Source organism: Rhinatrema bivittatum, chromosome 3 (assembly GCF_901001135.1).
Source record: "Rhinatrema bivittatum chromosome 3, aRhiBiv1.1, whole genome shotgun sequence".
Taxonomy (NCBI): domain Eukaryota; kingdom Metazoa; phylum Chordata; class Amphibia; order Gymnophiona; family Rhinatrematidae; genus Rhinatrema; species Rhinatrema bivittatum.
Genome location: NC_042617.1, coordinates 236,323,184 through 236,342,685, shown reverse-complemented (window position 1 = coordinate 236,342,685; position 19,502 = coordinate 236,323,184). Strand labels below are relative to the sequence as shown.

At 46.7% G+C, this 19,502-nt stretch overlaps 1 protein-coding gene across 3 annotated transcripts in view; it reads right to left on the bottom strand.

Moving 5' to 3' along the window:
- The window catches only part of BUB1 (BUB1 mitotic checkpoint serine/threonine kinase), a 403,183-nt gene that overhangs the window by 178,732 nt on the left and 204,949 nt on the right, over positions 1-19,502 (bottom strand). For all 3 annotated transcript variants that reach the window (XM_029594322.1, XM_029594320.1, XM_029594321.1), the window contains 2 exons: positions 9,304-9,409; positions 9,135-9,216 (listed from right to left, as the gene is read on the bottom strand). In XM_029594322.1, the coding sequence (XP_029450182.1) occupies positions 9,135-9,216; positions 9,304-9,409 (188 nt within the window). The remainder of the gene's footprint in view (positions 1-9,134; positions 9,217-9,303; positions 9,410-19,502) is intronic.

Genomic DNA, 19,502 nt, shown 5'->3' with positions numbered 1-19,502 from the left:
TGGTGGAAGGAGGATAGCCAATCCTCCTTCCACCATGTACCCCTTCCACCTTTGTACCCCGGTATAGCCAGTGCTATACCGGGGTACAAATTATTTCGCAATGACAGAGAGGAGCATCTGGGAGGCGGGGTGGCGCTTTATGTCCGGGATGGCATAGAGTCCAACAGAATAAAGATTCTGCATGAGACTAAATGCACAATCGAATATTTATGGGTAGAAATCCCTTGTGTGTTGGGGAAGAGTATAGTGATAGGCGTATACTACCATCCACCTGGCCAAGATGGTGAGATGGACAGTGAAATGCTAAGAGAAATTAGAGAAGCTAACCAAATTGGTAGTGCAGTAATAATGGGAGATATCGATTACCTCAATATTGACTGAGTAAATGTAACATCAGGGCATGCTAGAGAGATAAAGTTCCTGGATGGAATAAATGATAGTTTTATGGAGCAATTGGTTCAGGAACAGACGAGAGAGGGAGCAATTTTAGATCTAATTCTCAGTGGAGCACAGGATTTGGTGAGAGAGGGGTATCAATGGTGGGGCCACTTAGCAATAGTGATCATAATATGATCAAATTTGAATTAATGATTAAAAGGGGGACAGTAAGCAAATTCACAGCTCTAGTGCAAAATTTTCTAAAGGGAAACTTTGATAAAATGAGAAAAATTGTTAGAAAAAAATTGAAAGGAACAGTTACAAAGGTAAAACATGTGCAAGAGGCATAGACATTGTTAAAAAAAAACAAAACCATCCTACAAGCATAGTCCAGATGTACTCCACACATTAAGAAAGGTGGAAGGAAGGCAAAATGATTACCGGCATGGTTAAAAGGTGAGATGAAAGAGGCTATTTTAGTGAAAAGATCTTCATTCAAAAATTGGAAGAAGGATCCAACAGAAGAAAATAGGAGAAAGCATAAGCATTGGCAATTTAATGTAAGACACTGATAAGATAGGCTAAGAGAAAATTTGAAAAGTGGGCTGTAGATGAAAAAACTCACAGTAAAAACTTTAAAAAATATATCTGAAGCAGAACGCCTACGAGGGAGTCAGTTGGACCGTTGGATAATAGAGAGGTTAAAGGGACACAGAGAAGATAAGGCCATCGCGGAAAGATTAAATGATTTCTTTGCTTCGGTGTTCAATGAAGAGGATGTTGGGGAGATACCCGTTCCGAAGAAGATATTAATGGGTAATGATTCAGATGGACTGGACCAAATCACTAAAACAAGAAAATTATTCCTTACCTGCTAATTTTCGTTCCTGTAGTACTCAGGATCAGTCCAGACTGTGGGTTATGCTCCCATTCCAGCAGGTGGAGTCAGAAGCAAAAGCTCGAGGGGAGGTCCTATATGACCTCACACCTTGTGCCTCAATCCTCAGTAACTAGACTTACAAAGCCAAAGAGAAGAGACGGAGGAATCAAGAATAACACTTATTCAACAAGAATGAACGAAGAATAAAAAACTGGTAAAACAACACCAACATGGAACTTGTAAACCAAACTGTAAAACAGTGAACCCTGGAGCCCCAGGGCTAGATTAAGAGGAGAAAAAGGAGTAGAATCAGAGAGCAGAGGCTTATCCCCGAATAAAAAAAATCCCAAACACCAGGGAGGGTGTCTGGACTGATCCTGAGTACTACAGGAACGAAAATTAGCAGGTAAGGAATAATTTTCTTTTCCCTGTACGTACTAGGATCAGTCCAGACTGTGGGATGTACCAAAGCTTCCCTACTCCGGGTGGGCCGATAACAGCCCTGCTCTCAAAACACTACCCGCCGAAGGATCCGAAACCCGGAGCACGAACATCCAGACGATAGTGTCGAGAGAAAGTATGTAAGGACTTCCAGGTGGCCGCTCTGCAAATCTCTTGAGAGGACACGGACGAACTTTCTGCCCACGACGCAGCTTGCGCCCGAAGGGAGTGTGCCTTAACTCCTATAGGCGGAGAGCGCCCCTTTCCTATATATGCAGCAGCAATCGCACCCTTGAGCCATCGGGCTATGGTTGTCTTAGAAGCCATGTGACCCCTTCTGGGACCCGACCATAGAACAAAAAGATGATCTGAAAGACGGAAGTCATTAGTGGATGCCAAGTACTGAATTAGACATCTCTTTACATCCAGACTACGGAGCTGTCTAGAATCTGACGGCAAGAAGGAAGGGAGTTTCTACCGACTGATTCAAGTGGAAAGAAGAAACCACCTTTGGGAGAAAAGAAGGTACCGTCCGTATGGAAACTCCGTCATCCGAAAAAACGGAGGTAAGGTTCTCGGCAAGACAAAGCTTGGAGTTCCGAGATACGTCTCGCGGAACTTATGGCCACCAGAAAAGTAGTCTTTAAGGTGAGGTCTTTGATGGAGGCCCCCCGTAAAGGCTCAAAGGGAGGACCTCCGAGAGCCTCGAGCACCAAGTTAAGACTCCAAGACGGACAGGGTGATCTGGAAGGAGGTTTCAGATGACGTACACCCCTGAGAAAACGGAGGATATCCGGGTGAGAGGACAGCGACGAGAGAGAACCAGACTGCAACAAGGCTCCCAACGCCGATACCTGCACTCGAAGAGAGTTATAGGCAAGCCCCATCTCAAGTCCGGTCTGGAGGAAAGCTAAAACCTGGCTCACTGAGGCCCGACCCGGAAAAATGGAACGGGTCACACACCAATCCTCAAAAACCTTCCATATCCGCACGTAGGTAATGGATGTGGAAGACTTTCTAGCCCGCAATAAGGTAGAAATAACCGCTTCTGGATATCCTTGACGCCTCAGCTTGCGCCTCTCAAAAGCCAGGCCGCAAGACAGAAGCGATCTGCCCTCTCTAAAAATATGGGCCCCTGCTTTAGAAGTCGAGGAATGTGTCAGAGATGAATCGGTCCCTCGCGAGCTAGATGAAGAAGATCCGCGAACCACGGTCTCCTTGGCCACTCTGGAGCTACCAGAATTACCGGTCCTGGATGATTCTCTATCCGACGGAGCACTCTCCCCACCAGGGGCCACGGGGGAAAAACATAAAGGAGGACCTGTCTGGGCCACGGAAGTACCAGGGCATCTACGCCCTCCGCTCCGTGCTCCCGCCTGCGACTGAAGAAGCGCGGAGCCTTTGAGTTTCCGGCAGTGGCCATGAGGTCCACGTGAGGACGACCCCAACGCCTCTCTATCAGAAACATCGCTTCCCTGGAGAGTTCCCACTCTCCTGGATCCAGCCGTTGTCGGCTGAGGAAATCCGCCTGTACGTTGTCTATACCTGCGATGTGAGAGGCCGCTAAGCGGATTAAGTGTCCGCTCCGCCACTGCATTAACTTTTCCGCTTCCCACGCGACTAGGCGACTCTTTGTGCCTCCCTGACGGTTGATGTATGATACTGCAGTTGCATTGTCCGAGAGGATACTGACCGCTCGCCGACGAACCAGCGGAAGGAATCCCTGTAGAGCAAGACGTACTGCCCTTGTCTCCAACCGGTTGATGGACCACTGTTTCTGTTCCTTCGTCCAAATGCCTTGGATGGAACTCGATTGACATACCGCCCCCATCCTGAGAGGCTGTGCATCTGTAGTAACCATCAACAGTCCGGCGTTTCCAAAGAAACTCCTCGAGACAAAGAGCGGGGATCCAGCCACCAACGAAGACTGAGTCCTCGTCGCTGGGGGGGAATTGGCAGAATCGACACTGTCAATCTCGAGATACTGGCTTCCACCGGTATAACAGCGCCTTCTGTAGAGGTCGGAGGTGCGCAAACGCCCAAGGTACAAGGTCTATCGTGGAGGCCATCGTTCCAAGAACCTGCAGGTAATCCCAGGCTGTTGGGACTTGGAGTGTCAAGAATCGAAAAAACCTGCTCTCTCAATGACTGCGCCCGTTCTGGACGCAAGAACACCTTTCCTTCCCTTGTGTCGAAGTGAGCGCACCAGAAAGTCTATTGACTGGGAGGGTGTTAGGTGGCTCTTGTCGTAGTTGATTATCCAAGCCCAGCGATTGAAGCAAGGACACTACTCGGTCCACAGCATGGACCCCCTGGCTTTTGGACTTTGCCCGAATGAGCCAATCGTCTAGATACGGGTGCACCCGGATCCCTTCCCGCGAAGTGCCGCTGCGACTACTACCATTACTTTCGTAAATACTCGAGGAGCCGTTGCTAGACCAAAAGGCAACGCTTTGAATTGGAAAATGCTGTCCCAGAATCTTGAAGCGCAGATACTTTTGGAAATCCGGATGGATCGGGATATGGAGGTACGCCTCCGTCAAGTCCAATGAGGCTAGAAAATTCTCCCCGATGGACCGCCGCTAACACCGATCTGGAGCATTTCCATGCGGAAGCGTGGGACCCGAAGCGCCCTGTTGACGGTTTTCAGATCCAGAATGGGTCGAAAAGTGCCCCTCCTTCTTGGGTACTACGAAGTAGATGGAGTATTGACCTCGTCCCAACTCGGTTTACGGATACTGGCCTTATTGCCCCTAGGGCCCGCAAGCGTTGTAGAGTCTGTCGTACGGCTTGCTGCTTGTGAAGCGAAACGCAAGGGGAGAAAAGAAATCTGTCTTGGGGGCGCGGACAAAATCCAACGCGTAACCTTGTTTTAAGATGTCCAAGACCCACTGGTGCCGTGGTGACTCGGGACCATGCTTCGTAAAAGAGAGAGATCCGGCCCCCCACCCGCGGGATCAGCCCGCGGACTAACTTGGCATCATTGCGCTGGCTTGGAGGCTGAGCGGGGGGGGCCGTAGCCTCTCTTTCCCGAACGTCGCCCTCGAAAGGACCGATTCCATCCTTGTGAGCGGTAGGAGGGAGTCCTCGATGTCGGTTGTTGTCTGTTGTTCGTGAGCGTCTTGGTTCCGGGAACGGTTTCTAGAGAAACTGAATGATCTAGCTGACCGTGGTCTATCCTCCGGAAGCTTATGTACCGCGTTCTCATTCAGAGATTTGATTATCTGGTCCAAATCTTCACCAAAAAGGAACTTGCCCTTAAAAGGCAAAGAACCGAGACGTGTCTTGGAAGAGGAATCTGCTGACCAGTTACGGAGCCATAGGAGACGGCGGGCCGAAACAGCCGCCACCATAGAGCGAGAGAGAACCCTGAGAAGGTCATACAGTGCGTCCGCACCGTATGCCATCACGGACTCTAATCTATCTGCCTGATGAGCCTCGGCGGCAGGAAGATCTTGAGAGGTGAGGAGTTGTTGTACCCAACGTAAGCCAGCTCTCTGCGCGAGGGCGGAACAAATGGCAGCCCGAACTCCGAGAGCCGAAACCTCAAAGATCCTCTTAAGGTAGACTTCCAATTTCCTATCCTGTAGGTCCTTTAAAGCCGTACCACCAGTAACCGGAATGGTGGTGCTCTTTGTAACCGCCGAGACCGCAGAATCAACTTCCGGTACCTTTAAAAGATCCAGGAAATCCATCGGGAGAGGATACAGTTTCTCCATGGCTCTGCTTACCCTGAGGGAAGCTTCTGGAGTATCCCACTCCCTGGAAATCAGTTGTAGAAAACTGGGGTGCGTAGGAAACGCTTTTGCCAAGGGCCGGAGCCCCGCAAGGAGGGGGTCCCCTTTCCTTACCTTGGAATCCGAAGGCGTTGGATCCGGGGGGGGGATCAATGTCCATTTCCTGGAGAATATGTGGAATGAGGCTCTCTAACTCATCCGCTTGGAAGATGCGTAGCACCCTCGGATCGTCTCCCTCTACCTGCACTGAGAGAGAAAGATCAATCACCCAGCTGCATCTGGATTGACAACCCCCCCTGGGATTATGGAGATCCCTGAGGCGGACCCGAGAGAGGTCTGGGTGGCATCTGCGCCGTAGCTATCGGTTGGATCAAACCCTGTGAGGAAGGACCCCCCTAGTGAGGGATCTATACGTGGAATTTTGGCAGTAGGAGGCTCCGAGGGAGATAACAATGACTGACCGCTGGTTTGTAAAAAGGCGCGATGCATCAGAATAATGAATTCCGGGGAAAATCCTGGTAAACCCGGAGGAATTCCCCCAGGGAGTCCCCCAATAGTAAGATGTTGTCCCTGGGTCCCTGTGGTCGTCAAAACGGTAGTCTGTAAAGGAATAGGATCCTTCTCTTCCTCACAGTCTGAGACTCCTGCCTCATCTTCCAAAAACAAAATGGCCGCCGTTCCCACACTTAACGGAAACGGAGCCTGCCGCTGCCTGCAAGTGTTCCCCTCCGTTGAATTTCCTGTGCCATCTCCGGCCGGTGCGCCTAACACATCAGTAGGAACGCAGTCAGAGCACAGTCCCTCAGTGGAGAGGCGACTCCCCAATGGCCACAAACGGAACAAGCCGACGTTCGCGGCATGAGGAGGAGAGGCAGGAAACTAAGCGGCGCGGCAGTTGAAGAAAAAGAACCCCGGCGCTCTAAAACCAACGCCCGAAAACCCTCGACCCCCTCCTACCGACCGAGATAGCTGCCGGGGAAAGGACCTCCCAGAAGCCGGCGGCCCCGGGGAATGTTGCGTCGCGGGGCCACGGGTCGGTAATCAAAAACAAGTTAATTAGGAAGGGGGAGGTAGGGGTGTCTTGAAGGTAGCAGTCAGAAACACTGACTGAAAAACAACAAATGTCGTCGTCCTCCAGTGCCGAGAAAACTGGCAAGAGGAAACCTGAAAGAAAATCTTTTTTTTTTTTAAATCACTTACCAAAAACGACAGTGAGAAAACGACTAGGGGAAAGGAACAGAGAGACAGTTAGTCAGCAAGTTCCTCTCTACCCAACAAAAATTATCCCACTAAAGTTTAAAGAACTATTACTCTTTTTTTTTTTTTTTTTTTTAAATTCTTGATTCCTCAAAGATACAGGAAATAAGGCCTAAAACCTAAAAACCTGTGCTGGGGACTGGTCAGTCCCCTGCTCACACCTGCTGGAGTCAGAAGATACTGAGGATTGAGGCACAAGGTGTGAGGTCATATAGGACCTCCCCTCGAGCTTTTGCTTCTGACTCCACCTGCTGGAATGGAGCATAACCCACAGTCTGGACTGATCCTAGTACGTACAGGGAACTAAGAGATGTGGTAGGTCTGATGGAACAGCTCCCCTATGAGGAAAGACTAAACAGGTTAGGACTGTTCAGCTTAGAGAAGAGATAACTGAGGGGGGGATATGATAGAGGTGTTTAAAATCATGAGAGGTAGATGTGAATCGGTGATTTACTCTTTCGGATAATAGAAGGACTAGGGGGCACTCTATGAAGTTAGAATGTAGCACATTTAAAAACTAATTGGAGAAAGTTCTTTTTCACTCAGCGCACAATTAAGCTCTGGAATTTGTTGCCAGGGGATGTGGTTAGTGCAGTTAGTGTAGCTGGATTTAAAAAAGGTTTGGAGAAGTTCTTGGAGGAGAAGTCCATTACCTGCTATGAATCAAGTTGACTTAGAAAATAGCCACTGCTATTACTAGCATTAGTAGCATGGGATAGACTTAGTTTTTAGGTACTTGCCAGGTACTTATCTGGATTGGCCTCTGTTGGAAACAGGATGCTGGGCTTGATGGTCCCTTGGTCTGACCCAGTATGGAAATTTCTTATGTTCTTATCCACCAGCATCACCAGCAGATCAGATGGCCCTGCCAATGGTGTCCATCGATGAGGCTCCAGGCTTCAACTCTGTAGACGCCGGTGATGTCGATGTCAATGGCTCAGACTTGCCTGACCCGAAGAGTTTTCCATCTTGTTGAGTCGGGCATGACGTCCCTTTAGAGTCATTTTGGCAGACCTGCGACACCCCCGGATGTCATGCAATGCTCCCAGGCAAAGGACACATATCATGGGGACCCATGACAGCCATGGCTCTTGGGCACTGGGAGCATTGACAAAAACCTGAAGTGGCCATGATGGAAGCAAAAAAAGAGGGATGCAAGAAAAGTCAAAGATGGCAGCAGGCAATAATGACCAGCAGGCATCAAGGCACCACAGCCACGGGGAAGGTAGAGGCGAAAGAAAATTTACCAGAAAATGCTGAGAAATCTATTTAAATGAGGCTACAGGAGGGACCCGGTGTCTTTGGTACATGAGGAAAAAACCCCAAGAAAATTGGGGAAGAGAGTTTTCCACAGATTTAAAGAAAAATATTGATGAGCTCACTCACAACCGCGATGCGAAAGCTCCACAGAAAAAAAAAAAAGACTGAAGAGGGACCCCGCATGTGATTTATTTATTTATTTATTTAAATTCTTTTAATATACCGATGCTCAAGACCAGGTCTTATCGTACCGGTTTACAATGAACTAGGGGGAAAAAACCAGTTAACAATAGAAGCAGGAAATGACATTATAACAGGGAATGTGGAACTTGGTAGTTAGAGGAAAGGATAGGTTAAACAATTTCTAACAGGAGAACAGAGCAAATAAGCATGTGATAAGGCATGCTCAAAGTTCTGGAAACTTTGACAGATGTTTCTGTGCCGGACTCCACCTGATGATGTTACCCATGTGTGAGGACTACCATCCTGCTTGTCCTTGGAGAACATAATATTAAAAACAAACTGAAGTGAATTCTTAACATAAGTATATACTTATAAATAACTGAAGAGGAGGAAATGGTCAAAAAGTACATGTAATGTTTTTCTTCAAACAAGGCTCCAAATCTTACTCTAAAACATCATCTCTGGTTTTCCATGATTATGTAACCAAAGTAGCCAGTTCACTAAAGAATTTCCAATATCATTAGAAATAAAAAAAAAATAAAAACTGAGGTAAAACTAGGTTCTCACTACACTTGAAACTTTCATTTATGCCAGCATCACACAGAATAAGTTGCAATTGATATAAAGGTAAAATTAAAATATGTAAACCCACACCTATGTATCTATTTAAAAGTACACCATTGATGACAAAAAATATTTATAAAATTTTCATTAAACTTTTGTATATTTAATTATTTTTTATTTATTTTTATTAATAGGAGGAAAAGACTTCAGATACCTGAAGGGCTAACTAAATAGTCATCCTGGTGATGTTCAATCATTAGTCATAAAAACCTCCTTTTGAAATATGATTTTTGCATGAAATAATTTTCTATGCACATTAATTTTTCTTTGATCATTGGATTCTATTTGCAGGAACAACGAAGCAGATTATAACTGATGTAGAATACTAACCTAACTAATATTCTTCAACACAAAACTCATCTTCCAACACTTACGTTTTGTTTTTCAGAATGTCCATTACCAGTATGCTGCCCAAAAGTGTTCATGTCAATAGTCTGACTTTTTTGCTGTGGGAACCTAGTAAAGCAAACAGTTTTAAAGCAGTTAGGTACCACCATCAAGTAGAAGATTGACTCTTATTTATTGAATGAAATCTTTGTTTACCCATTCTCTTTGTTTACATCATCTTCAAAGATGCAGAAATTGGTCAGTAGAGGTGAAACGTTGCTATATAGTCCAAAAATTCCATTTGGGTTGGCAGTTCTGTCATCTAACACAAAAATTCCAAAGTAAAATCAGCATAACATAGTATCAAATCCTGCAAACTACTACATCACTGTCATTCCATTTTATGAAAATACCAAATTTGTTTAAAGGGATTGAGGGAAGCCCCATAGTGGAAGCAAAAGGCTTAGGATTTTTAATCAGGTCTGCTCACATGTATTATTTGCTACCCGAGTACTTATATTATGCAGTTTGAAGAAAAAGCATATCATATTTTCAGCATTGTCTAGAAAGTACTTGATTGCTGTACACTGCAGAATGTGTGACTGAAAGAGACAGAATTAAAGTCTAAAAGTTTAACTTTTTTTTTTCTTGACAATGTATGATTTGTTTTTAACTGTGCTTTTGGTATGTGTTTCCTGACATACATACACAAACATCTAAATCTATAGAAATATAACACACAAACAAGCTATCTATACATTCCATGGAAATCAACACATAAATCACATGCGGGGTCCCTCTTCAGTCTTTTTTTTTTTTCTGTGGAGCTTTCGCATCGCGGTGTGAGTGAGCTCATCAATATTTTTCTTTAAATCTGTGGAAAACTCTCTTCCCCAATTTTCTTGGGGTTTTTTCCTCATGTACCAAAGACACCGGGTCCCTCCTGTAGCCTCATTTAAATAGATTTCTCAGCATTTTCTGGTAAATTTTCTTTCGCCTCTACCTTCCCCGTGGCTGTGGTGCCTTGATGCCTGCTGGTCATTATTGCCTGCTGCCATCTTTGACTTTTCTTGCATCCCTCTTTTTTATCCTCTTTTCTTGCATCCCTCTTTTTTAAATTTTTGGTGCCTTCTGTATTTATTTTAAATTTTGAGTTTCATCTTTAATAAAAATATTTAAAATCAGCACTTTTGCAGCTCAACATATTTTTATTTTAAAAGTTACAACCAAAGCAAATTTGCTTACCATAAATGGTGTTTTCTGCAGATAGCAGGATGAATTAGCCATTTCATGTGGGTTATGTCAACTAACGACACTAAATGGGCTTGTCTTTCCAAGCTTGTAGAGCTTTCAGCTGTATTGAGCATGGCCTTAATCGATTTGCTAGACTACAATCTCTTGGTAGAACTGAGCTAAATTGATTTAGTTTTGTGTTTTGTAATGATGCAAATAGGTCCCCGCTGTCTAAAGATCCTAGAAGATGAAAAGTGTTTGCTACTGACTAATACAGAGACCACTTGCGAGGTCAAAAAACGCTGCTCAGGCAATCTGGGTACGCCTAGTAAATAATGGCTTGCCTGATGTCTTTCTGCCCAGTTCCATATCTTCAGTGCCTCCCCGGCAGAGAGGCTATGATCCTGTTCCCCTCTGCTTGATAACATAGAACATGGCTATCTCAATATCTGTTTGTGTCAGGATCCTCTTTTCTTGAAGATGTGTGAAGGTAATGAGCATATGCCAAGATTGATTTGAAAAAAGATTTCCTAAAAAGACTAAACTTTTGGGGGATGGAAGGATCACATATGGACACTCCTCCCCCCCCCCCCCCCCAACCTTTGGTAGAAGCATCTGTGTGAGATGAACTGATGGGGAAGTAGTAAAAGTGGGGCTCCATTTAGGAGCACGTGGAGCTGTAACCATAACTGTACGTCCCTTGCTATTGATGGTGAGATCTGCAGCACTGAAAAGAGAGGTTGAGAGAGTTGATCCTAATGAGACCTCAGACCCCACTGTACATGTCAGATGTAAAGGCAGGTTAGTGGAACTACATGATAGCTGTCACATGACTTAAGAGTACGAGGAGCTTACTAGCTGTGAAAGTTGGATTAGATAGTTGTTTCCAGATGAGCGAGGATGTGGTGGGCATTTGATCATTGGATAGGAATATTCTCTATAGTGATGAGTCTTTGCAGGCCCCTATGGAGGCAATGTGCAAGCTCGAAGTTTGACTTCTCCAAATGAATGAGAAATCCTAGGCACTGTAGGAGACAAACAGTCACATCCAGAGAGTGGAGAACTGCTTCTTGTGATTGTGCTTTAATCAGTCAATCGTCAAGGTACAAGAAAATTTGTATTCTCTGATGAGGCAAGTGCACTGCCACCACAGCAAGGAACTTTGTGAAGATTCTGGGAGCAGAAGATAGGCCAAAGGGAAGGACTTTGCATTGGAAGTGGGAAGAATCCACCTGGAATCATAGATAATGCCAAAGGGAAAGATGAATTGGGATGAGAGTATAGGCATCCTTGGATCCAGAGTATAAACCCATTCATCTTTAGAAAAAATTTGAGAATTGTGCTGAGAAAGTTCATTTTGAATTTCTCCCAGAGGATATACTTGTTCAGAAGCCTCAAGTCCAAGACTGGTCTTAATTCCCCTGACATCTTTAGGATGAAAAAGTATCTGAAACAGAAATCCTGCATGTGTTACGATGCAGGGATCAGGTCTACTGCCTGTGCTTAAGAAGCAATTTCACTGCCAGCTGGATTTGAGATATATCTGGACGGGGAGGAAAACAGTGCAGAAGGGTGAGGGCTGGGAGAAACACAACTGGTATCCATACTACACAATCTTGAGGACCCAGGAGTCCTTGGCTATTTGATGCCAATTCACCAGAAAATGTTGAATTCATCCCACTACTGGAAGGGAAGGGAGGAGCTTGGACAACAGGATCAAAAACTAGCCTCTGGGTTAGGTTAGGTTTACTAAGTGTTTTTTGGCAGACGGTGCTACTATTGTCGCTGTGCCTGAAGAGGTGGAAGCTGGTACTAATGAAAAGGCTGGGAAGGCTGCTGTGGTAAAAGGGTTGCTTATAAGAATAGTATGGACGCCACTGAAGAGTTGGCTGCTCTGGTGCCATGCAGAACAACCATACTGCCACATTTTGGCTTTTATTTGGGAGACTGTTTCTTGGAAAGTCTCCCGGAAAAGGTTGTCTCCCAAGCATGGGAGATCCACTAATTTGTCATGGACGTCCTCCCGACGAAACCTGCTTGTAGCCACGTCATATGCCACGCTGCAATAGAAGCTGCAGAGATGCATGAAACAATCAAACGATTCATACACAGAACAAAGGTGGTGTTGGATGGCTTCTTCCGCATCCCAGAAAGACTAGACTGAGAAAAGGTATTCTGATAAGAGGACGGTAAGTATGGCTTCAACTTCTGAAGGCAGTCAGTGAGGTATTATACCATGTAGAACTGATGAATGGTGATGAGAGCAGAAAACAGTCTCTGGATCATCCTTTTGCTGAAAATGTCTAGAAATTTATGATCTTTCCGTGGCAAGGAGTTGGAATGAATAGGGGTTCTCTTTGCTTTTTTCATATCAGATTCCACTACTACTGATTGGTATAGCAGATGAACCACGCCAAAGCCTGGTGACTGTTGAACCCTATGCTTAAGGTCTAGCTTTCAAGCTGTAGTGGTACATGAAATCAGCGTTTCCCATAATTTCATCAGTAGGACTTTTAGAATGTCGTCAACTGGTAAGGTGGCAGGTTCAGCCAGTGTATTGGAGAAATTACTTACCTTGCATGTAACAGCTAACCTGCTTATCGCCAGAAAATTAAATATTTTGTACCTACAAGGTAAACTCTAACCCATCTGTTTCAGTCTACTGCCAAAGTAGCACTGCTATGAAAAACACTTTTAGATAATTCAGTTGGCAGCTAAATTCAATAAGTTCATTATTTATGGGTGACCTGGCAGTGTTGTACAATTCATGCTCAACTAATGGAACTATGTAGAGATCCTCTCAAATCTCTACCAGAAGGAATGATTCATTTACTGAATGGGAGGAAACAGAATAGTTGTATAGATCCCCTATGTGGAAGATGGAAAATGGTGTACTCCTATTCTATATAAACCCCTGTCACCACTTTAAGGTGTGGAATCTTAAGCTGACCCTTCCAGGGACAGCTTGTCCATGGCTCTTCCCTGGATTTTCAAATTTTTCAGCAGGAAGGTCTCTGGATTGTGAAAAAGGCTTTCATCCTTTCTAGTTTATAAAGAACCAGTAAGTTTACCATAGGGATTTGAAACGAATTGTATTTCTCTCCAACTTTATTTTTTTTGTTTTGGTTTTTTTTTTATTTTAGCCTGATTTTTTTTAGATATTTATTTTTTGTTCTAACAAAGATTGGAAGTAATCAATGAATTTTATTTTTGTAATTCATTTTTATCTTTTAAGTTGCTATTATTTTATTGTTGGCTATGTAAACTGCTTTGATCAATTATATAATTGCAAGAAAACGGTATAGAACTAATTTAAATAAATAAATAAGGACTGTGTCTGAAACAGTGCAGACTATGCTTGGACACCTATTAATGTTTTGCGCTTCAGAGATAGGAGTTTTTTTTCCACCCTCCTCTCATATTTTTGGTTTCCCTTTTGAAACATTCTTTTTTCAGCATGCCTCACACCCAGAGGATCTGTGTACGTAAAGCAAAGAAGTGGCATTTCTCAATCTGAGAACACAAATGAAATGAACTGTGAGATCTGAAAAGGAGTGGATTCTCATCCATTCCTGGATTAAGGAGTGAAAGGGGGGAGGGGGGGGAGGAGTTGACTGGACCTAGTAGTAGGTTCACTATCATCTCAAGGAGGAGTATAAAGGTTCCCAACAGTGCCGGAGCGCACTGTTAATCCGCAATTGGATGCGCATTTTGGACGCGCTAGCTTTACCCCTTATTCAGTAAGGGGTAATAGCGCATCCAAAACGTGCGTCCAACCCCCCCCCCCCCGAAACCTAATAGTGCCCACAACATGCAAATGCATGTTGATGGCCCTATTAGGTATTCCCGCACGATTCAGAAAGCAAAATGTGCAGCCAAGCTGCACATTTTGCCTTTAGAAATTAGCACCTGCTAATTTCTGCTGGCACCAGGAAAGTGCACAGAAAAGCAGTAAAAACTGCTTTTCTGTGCACCCTCCGACTTAATATCATGGCGATATTAAGTCTGACGTCCCGAAAGTTCAAAAAAAGTTAAAAAAAATAATTTGAAATAGGCCCGCAGCTTGAAAACCAGACGCCCAATTTTGCCGGTGTCCGGTTTCCGAACCCGTGGCTGTCAGCGGGCTCAAGAACCGATGCCAGCAAAATTGAGCGTTGGCTATCAAACCCACCGACAGCCGCCGCTCCTGTCCGAAGAGAGGCTCTAGGGACGCGCCAGTGTCCCTAGCGCCTTTTTTTTTTTTTTTTTTTACTGCCGGGCTTAAATTACATTTATTTACTGTATCGCGCGCACAGAACGGGTGCTCGCCCGTTCTCCCGCGATTTTTCTGTATCGGCCTGACAGTGAGTAAAGAAAAAGAAGAACAAATTCAGGAGAGGTAGGAGTGATTGGGATTTTTTCTATATGGACTGACTAAATTGAACAAAAAAGGAACTATCCCCTATCATTTGGGAAGCTTAACTGTCCTAACTGATTGGAGAGGAAGAGAAATTAGACTTATCAATTGAAATTAGATTGAATCATTCCAATACATTTACTAAAAGAAGGATCATCATAATCTACTTAAAGCATTTTCCAACTGGTGTGCCATAGCTGTAGCGCTGGTGGCCATAACAGTTCAGTTTCTTTCCCCAACAGCTGGCCTGCAGGATATCCTACCACCAGTAGGGGGAGTCAGAGAGCAGCACATATGCTGCTGCTTCTGCTGGCTCTACTCTGCAATTGAATCGGCATGGGGTCCCTGTAGAATCAAGTCCTGCTGGCCTCATGCAGTTCCGATGACAGAGGGAAACAGGCATGGAAGAAAGAAACAGCACCAAGTAGGTGCTACTGGAAGAGGCAGCTGAATTTGCTAGGAAACTGAGGGTGTTGAGGAGAGTGAAGGGAAAGACAGGAAAGAGAAAGTACTGATGTCAAGGAGGGGAGAGGGTAGGAGAGAGGTTGATGGAGATTATATTGAGGAAGGAGAGGGTAGGAAAGAGGTGATCGAGATGATGTCAGGGGGTAGAGGTAGAGAAGTGAGGGGAACATAAGAATACCAGAGGGTGAGAGGAGAGAAAAAGAAAGAAAGTGATGATGCAGGGGTTAGAGGGGAGAGAAAAGGGAAGAGATTTTGCTAGGGCATAAAAAGTAAGGGAAGAGAAAGTGATGATGCTGGGAGATAGGGGGAGAGGGATGGGAGGAAGTGATGATACCAGAGGTGGGGAGAGGGAAGGAAAGAAAAGGTGATGTTGCCAAGGGTAGTGGAAAGAAGATAAGGATTGGAGTGGAGTGAAGGGAGGAGGAAGAGGGGAAAAGATGAAGTGATATGATGTGATTTGGGGGAGGGAAGAGAAAAGTTAATAATGTGGGGAAAGTGAAGGGAAAATGATGATGCCAGGGATTGGAGAAGGAAGAAAGAAAAGAGAATGATGATGTCGGAAGAAGGGGTATAGGGAAGGTGCTGGTGTGCCATGATGAAGTAAGCCCAAAGCCAGGTATGCCACAACACAAAAAAGATTGAGAATCACTGACTTAAAGACTATTACATAGTGAAACAACTAGAGCTGTAAAGAACTATCACAAATTTCACCATTCATCAGTAAAGTTATGTTGGAAACCATCTAATGCTTCCAGCATGATTATTGCTGCTGTTATTATTAGTGCTATTTACAAATGACTTAACATTTGATTTACTAAATGCAATGCACAAGGCTTTGAAGAGAATTCTTCCCTTCCCCCCTACTTAGGGAATACTGGAAATTAACTTAAAAGTAACAGCATGGGAAATTTGCATATCAGACTGAGGTGTGGTTCCTGGAGCCTTTATCCAGGATTATCAGCCTAGGCAGGGGTTTCAATTATGTAGTGAAAGTCAGTGAGCATGATTAAGCATCAGCACTCCTGTTGCTGGCAGGAAAGAAGTGACTGCACATTGTTCTGGAAGCTGAGAAAGAAGGGTGGGAGATGCTTCTTGGCCCTTGCCTAATGAATGTCATTGAAGCTCCACAATGCCAAAACTAAAGAGTAGAAACCCTTTAGTTTCTTCGGTTTCGAGGAGACAGATAATGTGTCTCCCTGATCCTGTCTGGTGCTCAATGCTGAGCAGACAGACAGACTATCTCTAAATATGAAAAAGATAGATTGTTTACCTAGCCCAATATCCATCAAACAATGTACGGAATGATTTGTTTGTGAAGGGAGTAAAGATTCTGATTGTCACCCAGGCACGTAATGTTAGATTCATCGCCATCTTTGAAACTCCAGATTAATCATGTTGTTCACAGTACTTATTATAAATTACACATATGGGAAACTGTGCCTCTTTTTAGATGAAAATGATTTGAAAACTGTGTAGCATTATTGTTTTGTCTCACCTAGACTACTGCAACGTCTTATATTTAGGTGTTCCCTGTACGTACCCGGATCAGTCCAGACACCTGGGTTGTGACTCCGCACCAGCAGATGGAGACAGAGCAAAACTTGACGGGCTCCCTACATATAGTAAGGTGCCACCCACAGCCCCTCAGTCTTTCTCTGTCTCCAGCAAATGGGGCAGGTCCACCCACAGTCTCTGGGATCCCGAGGGTTTTTATTCGGGCCTAGTCAGTCAGGGATAGTTAAAAAAAAAAAAAAAAAAAAAAAAAGATTAATAAGAGGATTAGGATTCTCAAGGTTGATTACTTAAAAAAAAAAAAAAAAAAAGGAAGGATCAATTTTTACAGGAAGTCATCTGCAGAAGGACGAGAAGTCTCCCGTCGGTGGAGCCTCCCAGGAGGGTTGGAAGGTCCTGAGAGGACCATCCCCTCCAGGTTGAGGCCGCTGCTGAGGGTTGAGGACCCGGCCAGTGCGGGCAGCAGCGTCGGGGGTGACACCGGGGAGCCCGGTTCACTCACCCCCGCTGGAGCAGAAGACTACAGGACCTCGGCCAGCGGCTAAGTGTAAAAAAAAAAAAAAAAAAAAAATCTGTCTTGCGGTTTTTATTTTTGTGCCGTGCCGGCTCGCTCTCTCTCTCTCGTGCGGTCGAGGCGCTTCGCGTACGGGGGGCTGACTTATTTTTTTCTGTGCCTCCCAACGTCGGGGCGCCGGCTGGGGATGCCGAGGGGGTCGGCCTGCCGCGCCCGCAGTTCCGCGCGCGTTTCCCGGGACGGGGTCTGCGCCAATTGTGTCTCGGGGGGCGAAGGGGCGTCGGAGGTCGCTCGTGGGGGTTGATCTCGGGGTGCCCGCTCGCCGAGCGCAACGGAACGATCGAGGCCGCGCCGTTTGACCCGTTCCCACTGAGCGCGGGAACGGAAGCCATTTTGTCCTCGGTGAGGGAGGCCACGAGGAAAGCGCTTCAAGATGGCGCTCAGCCACCCTCGCTGTCACCACAGCTTCCGAATTCGGGGGGAGAGGCCCCGAGGCCTCGTGGATCCAGGAGCCTTAGTGCTGAAGAGGATTCTTCGGGATCGGAGGGATCCTTTTCGGCTGATTTTGCCCTATTTGCTTAGAAAATTGGCAAACTACGAAAAATCCAGACGGAAGGCTGGAAAGTCGTCAGGGGGCAGGGAGGAGCGCTCCCCGCCCGGAAGAGGACCGCTCGGTCCCGGGGGGCTCCAGTCCCCCTCGGGAGAAGAGGCCAGCGCGAGGAGAACTGCAGGACTCGGACACGGCTTCCACCGCATCCTTGGAGGAGGATTCGGCTTCGGCCGTCCCAGAAGGGCCTGAGGGGCCCGACGAGGAAGGGCCAGCCCAGCCGGGAACCGGCAAGGGGCCGCAGGCGGCAGAAGGGGATGACCCTAAAGTCGTACGCCTGTTTCGCCGGGAAGAGCTCTCTTCCCTGATTCCAGCTACACTGGCGAGCTCGGGGTGGAAAGCCCCACCAGTGGAGTCTCGTCAAGGGGCCAAGATGGACCCGGTGCTCTTTGGGCCTGGCAGGGCCCACGGTAGCGTTCCCTTTTCACTTCTCGGCCTCCGATATCTTGTCCGGGAGTGGGATACACCGGAACTGGGTCTGAAGGTGAGTAAAGCCATGGACAAGCTGTATTCTCTCCCAGAGGACGTCTTGGAGCTGCGGCGGCTCCCGCGGGTGGACGCGGCAGTGTCTGCGGTGACGCAGAGGTCCACCATCCCGGTCACGGGCGCGACGGCGCTGCGGGATATCCAGGATAGGAAGCTGGAGGTGCAGCTCAAGAAGGTCTTCGAGGTGTCCGCCCTGGGAGTCCGAGCGGCTATCTGTAGTAATTTTGCTCTACGGGCGGGGCTCCGCTGGGCCCAAACTCTCCAAGCCAATGCGGGCCTCTCCGCGGGGGAGGCGGCGCAGGCGGATAACCTGGAAGCGGTGATTGCTTACAGCGCTGATGCGATGTATGACCTGCTGAGAACTTCGGCCAGGGCGATGGTGTCGGCGGTCTCGGCTCGCCGTCTCCTCTGGCTCCGTAACTGGGCCGCGGACGGGGCCTCCAAGGCCCACCTTGGTTCTTTGCCTTTTAAGGGCAAGCTTCTCTTTGGTAAGCAGCTGGATGACCTGATGCAGTTCCTCAGTGAGAACAAGGCTTTTAAGTTGCCGGAGGATCGGCCCAAGCCTCGGTCATCCTTTGCCGCGAGGACTCGTTTTTCGGTACAACCGGCGCCAGAGGCCGCAGAGATCGTCCGGGTCGGGCTAGGCTTACCGATCGGGCGCTGCTAGATCTTCGTCATGGTCTCAGTCCTTTCGAGGGAAGAAGTTCAACAGATCTGGTGGACCCTCGTCGGGATCCGGGACCAAACCAGCCCAATGAAATGAGGATGGTTCATTCCTCGTTGCAGTCTCCGGTCCTTGTGCCCAACGTGGGAGGGAGGCTCACATTGTTTTACGAGGAGTGGACCAGGATCACTTCAGACCAGTGGGTTCTCGGCGTGATAAGACACGGTTACGCTTTAGGTTTTGTTCGGCAACCGGTGGACAAGTTCCTCGTATCTCCTTGCGAGGCCATCGTCAAGCGCGCCGCGGTCAGGACCACCTTTCGACGCTTGGAAGGACGGGGTGCCATTACTCCCGTTCCACCGCCACAGCGAGGCGAGGGAAGGTATTCCATTTACTTCGTGGTCCCAAAGAAAGACGGCGTGCGTTCCGGCCCATTCTCGACCTGAAAGGCGTTAACCGGTGTCTGCGCGTGCCGCGTTTCAAGATGGAAACGATACGCTCGTCGTGGCCGCGGTTCGCACCACCTCAGCAGTTTAGC